Source organism: Ammospiza nelsoni, chromosome 1 (genome assembly GCF_027579445.1).
Source record: "Ammospiza nelsoni isolate bAmmNel1 chromosome 1, bAmmNel1.pri, whole genome shotgun sequence".
NCBI classification, from domain to species: domain Eukaryota; kingdom Metazoa; phylum Chordata; class Aves; order Passeriformes; family Passerellidae; genus Ammospiza; species Ammospiza nelsoni.
This window is the reverse complement of record NC_080633.1, coordinates 43,711,238-43,726,769: the sequence shown is the minus strand read 5'-3', so window position 1 is coordinate 43,726,769 and position 15,532 is coordinate 43,711,238. Positions and strand designations below refer to the sequence as shown.

Below are 15,532 nucleotides of genomic sequence, written 5' to 3'. Positions count from 1 at the left end.
CCCTTCCCATGTGTCCCACAGAAAGTAAAGTTACTAAACATTAAATCCAAGTCAGGAATATACCTCAAATAAGCGTAGATCAGCTGGGACTCTGTCTCCCACTGACAGGCAGACTGTATCCCCTGGCACTAAATCTCTTGCAAGCGTGTGTTCCACCCGACCTTCTCGCACACTGTAGGCACAAAGAGAAGGGAGAGTGACTTCTCTGGCATTTTGGCTGAGAAAAGCATTCACACCATTGCACCTTGCAATGCTACACATTTCAGCACAATATTTCTAACTTGCTGCTTGTTTCTGAGAACTTACACACCAGTAACGCCACTGGAAGGGTTCAAAGGCACAACCACACAGTGTAGTTTTTTAGGTTCATTAAACAATCTTTAAAATAAATAAAAGCAAACTGTGTCCTATGTCAGCATAAAAACTTGACACAAAGGAACTAAGTTAAGTCAAGTCTTTCCCATTTACTCATTTCAGATTAAACTTTCTATGATTTACTTTAGGACTTGAAGGACAAAACTACATACCAATGGCATTCTGGAGGCACTAGTTTACTAAGCTCTTCAAGAGATTTTTCTGATCTGTACTCCTGCAGAGACATTTTTTTAAAAATAAATAAGATTGCAGTTTTAAACAGGGAAAACTTGCACAACATAAAATACAGCTACTGAAATTTATTTCATGAATAAAGTTGTATTAAGTAATATTCCAAACAGATAAGAGATGACTTTCAACAGTTCTATATCAGACAGGTTAAAAAGCAAATATGGTCCAAACACTGAAAAATTTTACAGATTTGCCTACGTGCATTTCTTCTGAAAAAAAACAGCAGAGGTCCTTTGCATTTTCTTTCAATATCTTCAGGTCTTTGTAATACTTACTAGAATGCGTCTAAACTCAGGGATCAGACACATTATTGAATGCTACAGTTTAACAAATGAATACCAAAAATACTGTGTTCATGTTCTTAGCCCCCCCAACAGCCAAGGTAACACAGCTCATCTTTAACTGGACAAACAGGTTACAAAATTAAGATAATTAAATATATAAAGTACAAACAGACAAAGCAATTCTGGTTTGGGCACACCCTGACTAAAGCTGTGCATTTACAAAAAGAAAACTTTTTTATGACTTGGGAAACAAAGACAATCTTTGTTTCCATTTCTGCATAAAATTTAAGCAAGAGCTACATTTTCAAAATCTTTTCTATGAAGTTAGATGCTTATGTACTTCTACACTGTTTATCACAAGGACTTACAAGTACTCTCATTGCTGAGTATAATACTGATACAGGTGCAGAAATGTCAACACGGTTAAAGCAGGAAAAATCATGCACTTTAGGAAAGGCAAAGACTTGGATGAAAGCACATTACTCAGCCATTCACAGCACAATGCACCAGACAACTGCTTCAGTCTTTTTAATAAAGGAATTCACATAAAAACAATGATCTTATTTGGACAACAGCTGTCTTACCTGAACGAAGGCAACTGTAACAACAATGACTATTGCCTGCAAGAGAACAGAAGTGGGTGAGATAAAAGCATTCCAAATGACCATGAAAGTAAGCAATCATATTTGATTTTGCTCTGTCATAGTTGTTACTACATATTAACAAGATGATTTGGAAACAAACTAATTTTCTCATGCTCAAAATCACTGTGTATCTCTCAGGTCTGTCATAAAAGCAAAGCCATTATCTATTTGCACCTGCTTCAGTGATGTCCAAGAATGCAATAACCTGACTTTACTAAAAATAAGATTAATATCTAGATAGCAAACTTGAAAAACTGCCTCTGCTTCCTGTTTCTAAGCAGTGAGTAAGAGACAGCAACAGAAAGAGACCCATGACACAAATAGAAAAACTGACTGGTGTTTTCTGTGACCAGAACAAAGGTGTGTTAACTACTATAGGGCATCACAGATGTGGTTTCACTCAAATACCAAGATAACACAAAGACTAGATAATAGGTAGCAAGCTGAAGAACCAGTCTGGAGCCATAAAGCATCCTAGCAAGAACAAGAGGTGGATGATCCTCAGAAACTGCCCAAGGCACGCACAGAGTGAAACAGGAATCCGGGCACAACCCAGACAGGATGTCAGAGATCCCAAACAAAAAAGCTAAAAAATGTTGCTCATAAGGAAGAATCCAAGATGAGCACTAAGGCCTCAAGAGCAGCCTTCATAGTCCCCTCTATCACATACAATTCTGGTTGCAGCACTTCAACATAAACATTACAGGGCTTCTAAGCATGTGATGTGAAAGTGAGCAAATGAAATAAATCTATTTCAGGAAACAACAAAGATCAGAGTTCACTGTAGAGCAAGTCCCATCTTCTCCTTCAATACACTCTCATATTTAGTTTTGCTTCATTAACTGAATTTGTTACTCAAGCTGAGTTGTTACACTGATTTCTTCCAGAACTGTAACACAACAAGCATTAATTAAGCCTTTCAAGTACACACAGCAACTACTAAAAATAACCAAGATATTACCATTTTGCAAGTGAAAAACTCTCCTGAACTCTTAAATAAATCCACATAAAACCACCTTACTTGTGATAGTAACATTAGCCTCACCAACTGAATATGAGGAAATGACTATATATATTTCATCTTTCCATGGAGTATTTCCACCACAGCTGCATGGTTTTTGGAGGCTATATTATACTCCACAGAGCACACTACCTGAAAAAGCTTTGCATTCCTAGCCTCACATCAGTCTCTCAGCTTGTGTCTGTGTGTAATGGCTTGCATTAAGAAGCCAAATGGAAAGTATTTAACGAATTTATTTTTCTTTTAATCTTCATCAGTTCCCAGTCCAGATCAAGAGGTTTTACATTTATACTAGCAGAGCTAAAAGGATGCCAGAAGCAGCTCAAGACTGTAATGCCACCAAAAGTAATATATGTCATTGATCTTTAGCAGCAAATGAGTGTTGTTGCCAAGGCTCTGAACACAATGCATAGTCATAGAAAAAGTGCACTACCATCTGAAAATGAAATAAAACAAATGTACACTTGGTGATAAAGTGGGCATCATTGATAATAACAAGACTAAATGGTACATGTTAGTCAGATGTTAGACAAAACCCACAGCTATACCTTTAACTCAATCACACTTTTTCTCTGTATTTTAAGATATTTCTACCAATGTTCACAAGGCTATTAAAAGATTTCTTCCCAGGCTGTACCAAAGAATGCAGAAATTACTGCTCTCTTACACTCACTGCCTTGGTTTTTTCTCATTGCCTTGCTCAGGAGGGTTAAGAAATAGAATTAAAGGCACTAACCAAGGAGAAAAAAACATGAAATAAGTCAACTTTCGGCCACAATAATTAAATATATTTCACAATACAACAATTTACCTACATCCAATTTAGGAACAAAACAAACTACTCCAAACTAACGCTACACTCAAATTCAAAATTGCAAGTTTCATCTTTAAGAGGTCACACAGGTTGTCTTTCAAAGGCAATTATTCTTTATAAAAAATTAGAGGGGTTAGGAGCAAACCTCCAGTGACCCTGAGTTATGTACAAAAGTAAAGTCAACACAGAAAGTACAGAGGTAAGACAAAACAGAAAAAAACCCAGCCAGGACGTGCCTCTAGTCATACAGAAATCATGATTTTCAGTCACCACCTATGGCCCCTAAAAGGTCAAAGGGATTACAGTTTTCTTCTCTGTGCCAATTGCAGTGACAAACAGTTATGAGTACTATATTTGGCTCACGAGTTCAGCACCCTATTTAACTGCAACCTTCTACAAAAATTTATTATTTCAGCTTCTGTCTTTCTTCTGTGATTTCTAGAAAGTCCAGGTTTTACTTCATGCTTTAAAAGATTACATCTTTCAAGTAAATTCACAGAAGGTTTTTGTTGGCTTCAATTTGAAATAAAGCATAATTTTAGATTAAAATTACACAGAACACACCAAAAATTGCTTCTCTGAACAAATGGCTAAAGACAGGCATTTTACCAATAGAAAAGATGCAATAAGCAGCCAAAAACTGTTCATGGATTTATTTTCATATGTATTGCTGCTCTCAGTCAAAGAAAAGGAAAAAACCAAAATGCAGTCACAAACCAAATGGATTTAACGATAACACACAAACCCAACTCAGTAACTGCAATCAAGTGATCCCACCCCACACTGGCACTCTCATGATGCTGAACACACATGTGTGTTCAGCATCATGACACATTCCCAAGTACTCCCAACCAAGACAGAATTTTAATTGCTTACCACAGTAATACTGACAGCATCATCAAACTGATGCATTACAACACTGATGACTGCAGATGCCAGGAGAAGCATAATAAGGGGATTTTTAAACTGAAATGAAACAGAATAGTAATTCAGCCACACTCTTGACAGAAAGGCCATTTTACCTACCCCTCAGAGCACACCAGATCTATTTTTGAAACATATTATTCCATTATTAAAATATTTATAACCTAGCAGCGCAAAGAAAAGCTAACTCTACAGTTCAGATGCTTACTTGGGGCATTTTCTTTTAAATATCAAAGATCTTGAACAGACTGTATGCAATATGTAATAGGAAGAAAATGTTTCTTACATTTCTTGATCCACATTTTAAATGCAAAAAGAATTATCTCCTATAACTGTTTATACTGTATTTAAACATACAAAAAGAAGCCTGAAATACATTCAAAATGTCTTTGGGGTAAAAGACTGATACTGCTCCAGCATCTGATCACGGTTAAGGTAGCAATATATTTCTTAACTTTCAATTCATGATTCTTCTTTTACAAGATAGAAGTTTTCCTTTTAGATCATATGATTTCCACAGTTTTTTAAGGCTAAAACAATAAAGGATCTTTCTTTTATGACAGCTGGTTGCTAACGTGCTCATTTTTTTGAGAAACAGTATAAAAAAGAACATTCCTACAATTCAGTTGAAGAACATTCCAAAAGCAGATCTGATAAGCACATTCAAAGCAAGTATGAATCTTAATAAAGCCCATCTAAAATAGTCCTCGGCAATATGCCTTGGAAGTGTTCTGTTGTATCTGAGTAATTGACCCTGCACACTTGAAAATAAAGCAAGAGTACAGCAGGATGGGATGTGTTCCCATCATTACCATCATCAGAGCACTGAATGTCTTTTTAATCTCTCCCAAGGAGCACAGAGTCAACCACAGAGTGCAACTTCAGGGTTGCACTGCTGCACAGCCAAGGTGCAGCAAACACAGATCAAAATATTTAATATTATAAATTCATGAGAAGAATCCTCTGTGTAAATATCTTGTGTAGCTGGGAGGTGGGACAGGTAGGCAGGAGAAAGTAGTGACACTTTCACATCAGATATGTATATATGTATTTGAGATATATCACACTGCTAAGAAACAAATTCACACTTGACTCTTGCCAGTTCTGCTCAACACCAGAATCAAGGCTGGTCCCACCTCCACCCTCAGATCAAAGGCAGCGGTTTTGCTTTTTGAAATTTCCTATCAGGTTCTTCATATTTCACATTCCATTTAAATATTTACCAACGGTCATATGCATTGTTCTCTGATCTTAGTACAACTCAGGACCAAGTTTGACTACAGGGAAGTTTATTCTGCTTTTCTAGACCCCAGGCTGGTTATGAATGGCACCCTTTGGATAGCTATGAACATACATTTAAGAACAAATCACAATCAAAAAACACTTTGATGTTTATAGATACACACCTAAGTAAAAGCTTTTTCAATAGGTAAATTAGATATAAATTTTACAAGCTGTAGTTTCCCACTCAACTAGATTTTTCCCACTTTTATCAAAATATGTTCCTGTATACAAAAGCTAAGCAAAACAAAATTAACAGCAAAACTACTGAAAAGTATTAAAACCAAAAAGCAAAAAGGACAAAAATCTTCACCTGGGATATATATTTTTTCCACAGTGGTTCATCTTCACTAATATCAAATTCATTCCATCCATGGAATGCCCGTCTATGACAAACTTCACAGTTTTTTAAGCCATTCTGAAGATTAGCCTATTAAAATATGCAAAGATTGAAACAGCAATTACACTGAGAAGCTGGGGTAAATTCTCACACCCAAATACACAGCCTTCAATTATATCAATTTGGGCAACATCAAAAAGACAAGCTTGGTACTACTGTTTGCGTGACAATAAAAGCTAACTACTATTTTAAAACTCTGTCAGTATTTAAAGAATTCAATCAAAAATTCACAGAAGAATATGGAAGCAGATGTTGCTTCACATCTGTAAGTGACTGCTGATCTTCCCTGCAAAAAACTCTACAACAAACCAAACTGTGGGCATCCTTCAGACTCTTGAGGGTTATGGCAGGAGTTCAGTGACTCAGCCAAATTACTGCAATAGCTTCAAAATCTTGAGTTGTCAGTGACCAACATTCACCATGGTGTACCCCTCAAGCAGTCAAGCATACAGAAAATGAAAAAAGACCATCTATCATGAATATTAACCCAGATTGAATGGTTCATAAATCTGTCAATGGGTAGCTTTCTCAGTCCTGTTTCTCCACTTAAGATGGAGGCTACCAAAATAAATTAAGAACATTAAAGATTCCTTAGTAAAATGGAAGCAATACAAAAAGAAAAACTCAGGACAGAATTTTATAGCAAGATTGACTCTAGGATTTTTATTAACAAATTGCAATGTTCAAAGCAGACAAATCCAAATATTTTCAAATTCAATCTCCCTCCCCCTGCAAATGTCCGTATTTTTTGTAATATTAAGAGATTAAAGCATTTCTAGTAACAATTTAAATATCAACTTGCTTTTAGAAGCAGGTAATAGCTAACATGAAACTGCATGATAATGCATCAACATTCAATTGCAAGATCTGTCCTTAAGAAATATCAAAGTTATTGCTTGCTAGCATCAGTACATTCTTTTGATATGAAAAAATTACTTACTTGCAGAATACTTGCTACTTCATCAACTGGCAATTCACTTGCTTTTTTTGAAGACAGTACAGGAATCATTGTCTCATTGTCACCATCAGGGATTTTTTGAAGACGTGCAACCTAGAAACAAAACCAAAGTCTGAAGGGAAGGAGAGTGCTAATGTTTTATTTTAAACAACACATACCAGAGCAATTAAGTATTTATACCACTTAAAGGCAATTTTTTATAAACATTGCACTTAAAAAAATCTACAATTCATCTTATTTTCATGCAGTTACCACCTGCAATAATAAAACACAGGACATGCAAGTGAGAACAATAATTTCTGTCATACTTTCACTGATGGCAAAGATCCTAACAGCAAAATAACTTAATAATCCTTTAGCTCATTATCACTGATATCTAGTCAGAAAGTCAGTCCAGATAAATTTCACTTTCTGCTCCTACTTTCTAGCCATTAATGAAGGTGCTCTAAGCAGGTCTATTTACATTTTCTTGTACATAAAGAAAGGAGAAACACCAGTAAGAAAACCTCGAACAAGAGCACAGATGTAAGTGAAACCATAAAACTTGACTACAGTACAAAAGTTTCACATCAATGCTATAAAAAGTAATGTTTTCTGTAATTTTAGGAAGCTAAAATTTTGTGAACTGCAGAAAAACACAATAGCAACATTGATTGCATAGCTCAGCACTGCTTTGATATTTAATCAAACTTCAGAGTTTCGGATTTTTGTTTACATGAGAAGCTGGATTAATACTCTTCTTCTCCTGCTGTCTCACTGCACCCACAATTAACACTTCATGCTGCACACACATCCCCCCACCATTAACTGGAAGAGACCTAACATGCAAACATGCGGATCACAGAAATGGCTTTCACATTGTACTTGTGCAGAATTTCAACTGGCAAGTTTATGCTTTGTATATAACTCCTCCATGGGTGCTGAGACTTAACACACAAGTACCTAAAGATGACAACACATTAAGAGATTCCAGCACTTTATGTCCCAGAAAAGGTATGGCAATCTTCATTTTCTGTATTGCATGCTGTTGGCCATGTGCTCTACTATTGTAGCTCATTTTCCTTGTAGCTACCAAACACCAATTTTGGGCAGAAAACTCTTAAGCCTAAGTGCTGCTCCAAAACAAGCTCACAAACATATGACTTTGACCAAAGTGATTCCACATTCTCAACAAAAATGCTGAGCAACCATGCTTTCCCAGTAAAGGCAGGCAGAAATGAACTGACAGCCATTACAAATTTTAGTGCTGAGAAAAATCTTTTTCCTTGTAACAACTGACATCACTGCTAAACACAAACAACAACTCCAAAAAAGGACACATAACAGGTCATTTCTCTAATATTATCAATTAGGGCTTCAGGAAGTCTAATAATGTTTTTAAACATTATTTTAAAAATTTAAATATTCTTAAACAGAAATGTTAAGGCTCTCTCAGAGACCAGGTTTATTTTCAAAATAAATCTTCATTACCACAGAACTACAGTGCAACAACAAAGCTTATTTTGACAACCTTTTTGTGACAGACTCAAAAAAGCCAGTCATATTGAATGTATTTCACTCATGTTATCTCCCCCTTTTACAAAGAACGCTGTTCTGTATGTGGTGGAAAAACCTACAGAGAAAATCTGATATAGAATCAGAAAGGCTCAGAATGCCTTTTTATAACCAGCTTCTTTCACCAGAGCAGAATTACACATAGTACAATAATTCTGCATGGATCCTCATCTAATTTCTAAAAACCCTCTACAATCTTTATAGATTAAACTACATTTGTAGTTCTGAAAAGAACAGCTTCAAATGTCTAACCCTGACACAAATTAAATTTCAATTGCTTAGCCAATGAGAAACCAATCACTATTCCCCTCACAAAATATAAAGTGTGTTACACCAACAGATTTAGGTCTGAAAAACAGCTGTCCTTGCTATCTGCTGGACCACAGTAACTGTATTCAAACAAATGATTTTGCTGTTAGTATGCACCTTTACTTCCACAAAACTAGAAAAATTATTTATTCTATACTGTTGGCAAGTGCTCTCTGCAGCCCTTTGCACTGCTGCCCACCAGAGATCTGGGCCTCCACAACACCCTTTAAGGTATCCAACAGAAGCTATTCCCAGAACCACAGTGCTCTGGGTTGGAGACAACCCACATAGAGCAGAATTTCTTTCCATCCTATGCTGCAATTAATTTTCCATTATTCATCAGTTGATACCTTAAAATAGTTCAGTATTTCATTGCAGGCCAAGTTTTTTATGGATAAAGAAAATACGGACTAAGAAATTATACTGGCCAATGTCAGGTATTGGATACAGGCAGCACATACATCACCACTGAGGCTTCTATGTCTACAGCTTTCCATTCCCCACTTGCAGCTGATTCCACCAAGGAACAAAGCAGCAGGATGCTAACTAACAAAAATACACCACTGCCTCAGGAAGGGCTTTTCTTGGACCACTTCCAAAGTACACAGCATCATTTCTAGGCCAAGAAATATGCATCAATCATACGACCATGGAACTGTGACCAAAGGATGTTTATCAAAATAAATACAAATTTGTCTGGAAGGCTTAAACTACCAGAAATTCAGAGTTCCCTTCTGTTTTCTCTGAAGAAAAATCTAGTCAACTAGTCAACAGCAATGTGCTACTGTTTCTTCTTTCTCATAGGCTACAAGAGCCTACCTAACTTCCTTCTACCATGACCAATATGAAGTACCAACAGCTTATCCCTACCATTGCTTTTCTCAGCTTAGCAGGATGAGTCCATTATCCATCAGTAGAGCTCACTGACATCAGTATATTTTCACAATTATTTTTAAGGGCAATTTTAGCTCTTCTTGCTCAGAAAATGAAAGGACCCATATTCACCAAGAGCAGACTAAAAATCTAGAACACCCTCACAGCAAAATCTATTTTTAGACAAACTGGTGACCAGAACACTTTGGCTAATTAGCTAATATAAAGCCCTCCAAATGTTATATAAAGTTCCTCAACTGACCTACAAGTATGAAACACAAAGGTAGTAGAGAAACAAATCTATACAGAACCGCAAAAATTAAAAAAAATCCCAGATGTTCACAAAAAAATGAAATTTAAGTTGAGGTACTGAAAGAAATTCTAATTATTTGAGATTCCTTCTGAATCTTCAGGTCCATCTGAGTAGCTCACTTAAATCTGTCTGAATCTGTCCCATCAATCCCTGTAAAATTGAACCCCTTTCAAGCCATACAAGTACTGCAAAGACCTTTCAACTCATTTGCAATGATCTGCCTGTAAGATTATTACTGTGTGAGCAGTCAGTGACCCACATTCAGGTACGTGATTACCACAGATACCATGTGATCGTTACTGAGTCATGCTGTGTCCAATCAATAGCACAATTAATGAATGTCCACCTAATCAATGTGTAACTAATCAATGTGCATTTCATTTTAAGTATGTGTACAGTGTCTTTCCCACTTGAAATATTACAGGCACTTTGCTCAGGAACTGCAGTTTTATTAATGAGGTAAGGATATTAGAGCACTTTGTCCATGGGACACTTCAAAGCTCTAATTCCAGATTTAACTACCATCAGGGATGGATGACTGTAGTGTAAAACCCCACAACAGTAGTAATGAACAATGAGCCAACAAGATCTACATGTGCCATGCCCTGACCAGAGATCCTTCCAAAGCTGTATCATTTCAGGATCCCCAGCATCAGAAAGGGCAGATGATTTTATACCTTGCTATTGCATTTTCTCAGATATTAGTAGTGATCTGCTTTTCATGCCTTTCTTTACTGGGATCCCAAAAGAATAAGGACTTCCTCATCCACGGTAAGAATTAGTTTTCTTTTTTTATCTACCCTCCCCATACTGAAAAAAAACCAGTAGTGTTCAACACAATAAAAGGTATTTCACTGAACAGCACACTGAAACGTACAAGCTTCCCATTTCCTTTCTGTATGATCAAGCTATGTGTGATATACACTGAAAGGTTTAGAAAGCTCAGATCCTACAAAGCATGTTTTTCTCCAAGTCTGTACCATCCAGAGTGTGGATAATAGGTGCACAGGGGCAACAGACACCATGCATAAAGTAAGATACTTAAATACCAAGTGTTCTTCTGCACTGTCTGGAATCCTGAAAACACACAGAGCTAGAGATAACTAGATGTCAATGGCACAAAGATCTGACTCTCCCTGTGGATGCACACAGACTTTGGACACACAGTTCCCACTAGGCAAAGACTCTTGGCTGCCAAATGCATCTTTAAGGAAAAGACTACCCAGAATGGAAGAAATCCTTTTTTTTCTGTCAGTTCCATCAGATATGAAGAATCACTGCAAAATCCTCTCCTGCTGATTAGGACATTGTGCCTAGAGGTTTTGGAGATGCACATTTTTAACTGCCTTCTTTAAAGCAGAACTATCTTATCTCTCTTAAGCTACCAAGCTCTCTATTTCAATAGATCATTGCTCAGCATCACAACAGTGATTCCACAGAGTCACTAGATAACAATGCCCTTAAAAATACCCATCTCACTAGATGTTTATGCCATCTTTCCCTCCCCCTCTTGTTTAGGAGGCAAAGTGCTTCTGGAACCTCAATACAAGTCCCTGCCACAGAACCACGGCCAAGTGATGACAAGATACAAAAAGCCAAGCACACACACACAAAAAAAAAAGGCATTAGGCATACTTAATAGTTACAGTAAATCCTAGACCAACTGTACAGCCAGAAGCAAGCCCCTGAAGCAATAGTAGGATTCCAAAAACAGAGATAAGGCAGACAGGAGCACACAAAGAGCCCTCACACCATTCTGAAACCAGCAATACTCAACATGGTTGTGACAATGACTCGATTTTATCTGTGAGACTCCACCACATTTTAACAGGAATTAAATCTCCAGAGAAATTAACCAGTACTGCTAGCAGAAAAAGCAGGCAGAAGCAGCTGAGTGTGGCACACAGAGACTTAATAAAATAAATAAAACCCAGTGCAATCAAGTTCACAAACTATAAATGCAGTCAAGCTACATATTTACCTTGAGTAAACTCTGATTTTTACTGCCTTATTCTTGGCTTTTGAACTAATTTATTTATACTTAAATTATGTGCATAAAATTGGAAGATATCTTGAGAAAGGCTTTATCTTTACAGACTGTACCTTGTGTGTGATTAAATCATGAAGACCGATTGTGATGGGCCAGCAACTTCTCAAACGAGCCTCAAACTCTACTCCAGTACAGTGACTGACCACAGAGCCCTGTAACAGAAGGCTTGTAGGAGATGAGCGAGGCTGAGGCGCCCACGAAGCTCAGGAAATAACACAGGGTGTGACAAACCACCGCTGTTGCAAAGAGGGTTACTTGGCCTCTACACAGTGGGACAGGAGGGTGGCCTTTGCTTTGCATCAACACCTCAGTCAGCTGAGTGGATAAACGGGTGGTGTGAATGTTTCTCCCCAATTTCATCAAAAGAATGCTAATGTCTGAGTTTGCATCCCCCCCATGCTGGTCAGGCTCACATTGCTTAGTGACCACATGCACTGAACCACCAAATTTCAGGAGCACCAGATGGGGTCTCAACCCACATGATCCTTTCTGGTGATGAGGGATGCCCAGCATGACAATGGTGCACATATTACAGAGACAGGAAATGGGAATCACATTGGTACTGCAACTGAACTGTGTATTGAAATGCCTACATTTTGCTAATTACAAACTGTACTTATAAAATGTACTGTAAACATCATATGCATGTCTGCTTCTGCTAAATCAAAAAGCCCACACAACATCGAGTATCTTCAAATACACACATTTGATATCACAGAACCAATTAGGCTGGAAAAGACCTCTGAGATCAGGGCCCAATGGCCAAACAGCACCACGGTGACTAGACCACAGCACTGAGTGCCACATCCAGTCTTTCCTTAAACACCTCCAGGGACAGTGACTCCAAACCTCCCTGGATAGTCCGTTCCAGTGTCTAATCACCCTTTCTGGGAAGAAATTCCTTCTAATGTCCAAGCTAAACCTCCTCTAGGCATGACTTGAGGATATGTCCTCTTGTCCTGAGTTGCCTGAGAGAAGAGACCAACCCACACCTGGCTACCTCCTCCTTTTGGGCACTTCTAGAGGGCAATCTGGTCCCCTTTCCTCCTCCTTTTCTCCAGACTAAACCCCATCTCCCTCAGCTGCTTCTTGTGAGACTTGTGCTTCAGACTTTCACCAGTTTTGTTGCCCAAACATTCAATGTTGCATCCTCCTTATGTGGGTTATCTAAAAGAACCTGGTCAGAGAGCATTAAACCCTGACACACACCTCTGTGGGAAATAAGGCTTTCAGAACAAGAAGGGCCAACACTTATTTGACACAAACACCCACCCACGACCAATTTTGCAAAAAGAATGTTTTGCTTGTCACTGCAAAGAGCTGTCCCTTCCCACCCCATGAAAGACAGAAGTCTGCAAACTAATGAGCCTCTTGTTTTCTACCAGGCACTGTTTGCTCAGAAAAAGAAATAATTTTTGAAGGCTTTGAAGTTACTGTCTACTATCTTTTACTGAATGTACTCCTCTGGAAAAGTGTGATGATTTTTCACTTCTGGGGAAACAACTGCAGCAGTCCTGTATTCTAACAGTAAAAAAAAATTGCTCCTATTCAACAGTATTTTAGTTGAAACATTTACCAGGAGCCCCCACATCAAAGGAAGTTCACACAGAAAAGTTCTGAGTCTAAAAAAGCCAGAAGGAAAGAAAAACACTAATTTGCATTAATGAGCTCTCCTTGCAGAGTAATTTTATCCTGGGAGGTCAGTTTTCAGACCCTTGCTATTGTGTGTCATTTCATAATACTTTATAGAAAAAGGGCAAGACGCCACCCATTAACCAAAGAAATATAAACACACAAATTATGAGAAATACCTGGTAAGCTGCCCTGTAACCCTGAAAAAACCCCTGCCTCATATCCCAGTACCACTTCAGCAGTGCTTAGGACTTTCACTATGGCCAAGAGACAACCATAATGCAGAACCATACTCTTTGACTTTGGCATTTCTGATCAAATAAGAAACAAAAATCAAATACTGGCACAGACCATTTTAAATCTCCACATTTGTCCTACCTTAAAAGTCATAAAATATTTAAGTGACCTTTCCCCAACCCCATCTACTTCAGGCAGTGTAATAAAAACTAAGATGATCCATTTATTATGCAATTTATTAACTCTACAACAGCCTCAAGAACTATTTTCAAGTCCTAAAGATACTCTCCAAGAACACTCTCTGAGAAACATGTCTCCATACCTGGAATACATTTTACTCTTTCAGCATGCTTCCCCCATGTCTTCTTTAATTTAACAAACAAAGTAGGACATCTAGTTCAACTGAGGCTACCAGCAAAGAGTAAAGATGGGCAGTTTGCTGTAATCATGGCATACACTGTGTGGTTATCTTGCAAACCTTGTGAGTGACAACTGCCCTCTCTCTAGCTAGAGAAAACGTTTCACAAAAACAATCATACCTTAACCTGACTAGAGCTGTTGGCTGCCAGGGTGATGGCAAAAAAAAAATTCACCTAAACCTCCAAAACCACTTTTTCTTCCTTTGGCTTATTTAATGTACAATACAGGGAAACTTAAGAATGCCAAACTCATTTTCTATTTCATTTCTACAAAAGATTTACCATTTAGAGCATTTATGCATAAATGCTGGAGGATGTACTACAATGGGTTTAAAGCCTCATTGCTGAAAGCCTGGAGATGGCATCAGCTTTACCACAAAGGCATTCACAAATGCATCAGACCTATCTACTAGTGGTTGGCCAAAATATTCAGTTTTCAATCTTCCTGTTCAAAAAAACTCCTTGAACACTGGAAAAGCCCACTTGAACATTTCTTACATTTGTCATTACCTACTAATCAGAAGAACAAAAAGATAAACAATCCTAAGCACACACTAAAATTAGCAAATCGATGCTAGTGCCTCGATGAAAGCAAGGCTTATCAGTTCAGAAACTCAGCAACCAAGGAAGAGAGCCCTGCTGGCCATACCTCATTTGACTCTAAATAGCTCCTGCTTCAGGTTAAATCCTGATTCACTGGAAGCCCTTTACAAGTTAAAGGCCAAAAAACTTTGGGTCTAAGTACCAGTCATTTATCTTGCCAGAGAGTCACTGACTTTCCAGAAGAGAATATTTAAGCTTAGAAATAAGAACATGTGGCTGCTCTCCAAAAGCCTGCTTGTATCTCATAACACTCTGAAGTGCTGAGCTTCTCTGAATCAAGGATGGCACTTGAATGGCAAACACTAAAATGAAGAGCTTTATCACCCTGTGATGTGCTGCTAATGTATCCATGACATGCAGAATTTAGTTGCCATGTAATTGCACTGAGCAAAAACAGCAATACAAATATTCTCTCAGTATTTGTTTAAAATAATGAAGCTTCAAGACCCCATAGCTGATTATATCTTTGACAGCTATGCACTCTCTTCATAATGCAATATAATAAATTTCTAAGTAAAAAAATACTGAACTTACTGTTTACCACAGTTCTCAAGACCAAACTACTGTCAGTGTCAATTTCAATGCAAATATAACTCAATGCATAATTACT

General features: G+C 37.7%; 1 protein-coding gene across 6 annotated transcripts in view; it reads right to left on the bottom strand.

Annotated features, from left to right (window-relative positions):
- Window positions 1-15,532, bottom strand: part of ATP2C1 (ATPase secretory pathway Ca2+ transporting 1) — a 62,341-nt gene that overhangs the window by 23,536 nt on the left and 23,273 nt on the right. For all 6 annotated transcript variants that reach the window (XM_059468439.1, XM_059468448.1, XM_059468466.1 and 3 more), the window contains 6 exons: window positions 6,915-7,025; window positions 5,888-6,004; window positions 4,246-4,335; window positions 1,475-1,510; window positions 528-589; window positions 64-172 (listed from right to left, as the gene is read on the bottom strand). In XM_059468439.1, the coding sequence (XP_059324422.1) occupies window positions 64-172; window positions 528-589; window positions 1,475-1,510; window positions 4,246-4,335; window positions 5,888-6,004; window positions 6,915-7,025 (525 nt within the window). The remainder of the gene's footprint in view (window positions 1-63; window positions 173-527; window positions 590-1,474; window positions 1,511-4,245; window positions 4,336-5,887; window positions 6,005-6,914; window positions 7,026-15,532) is intronic.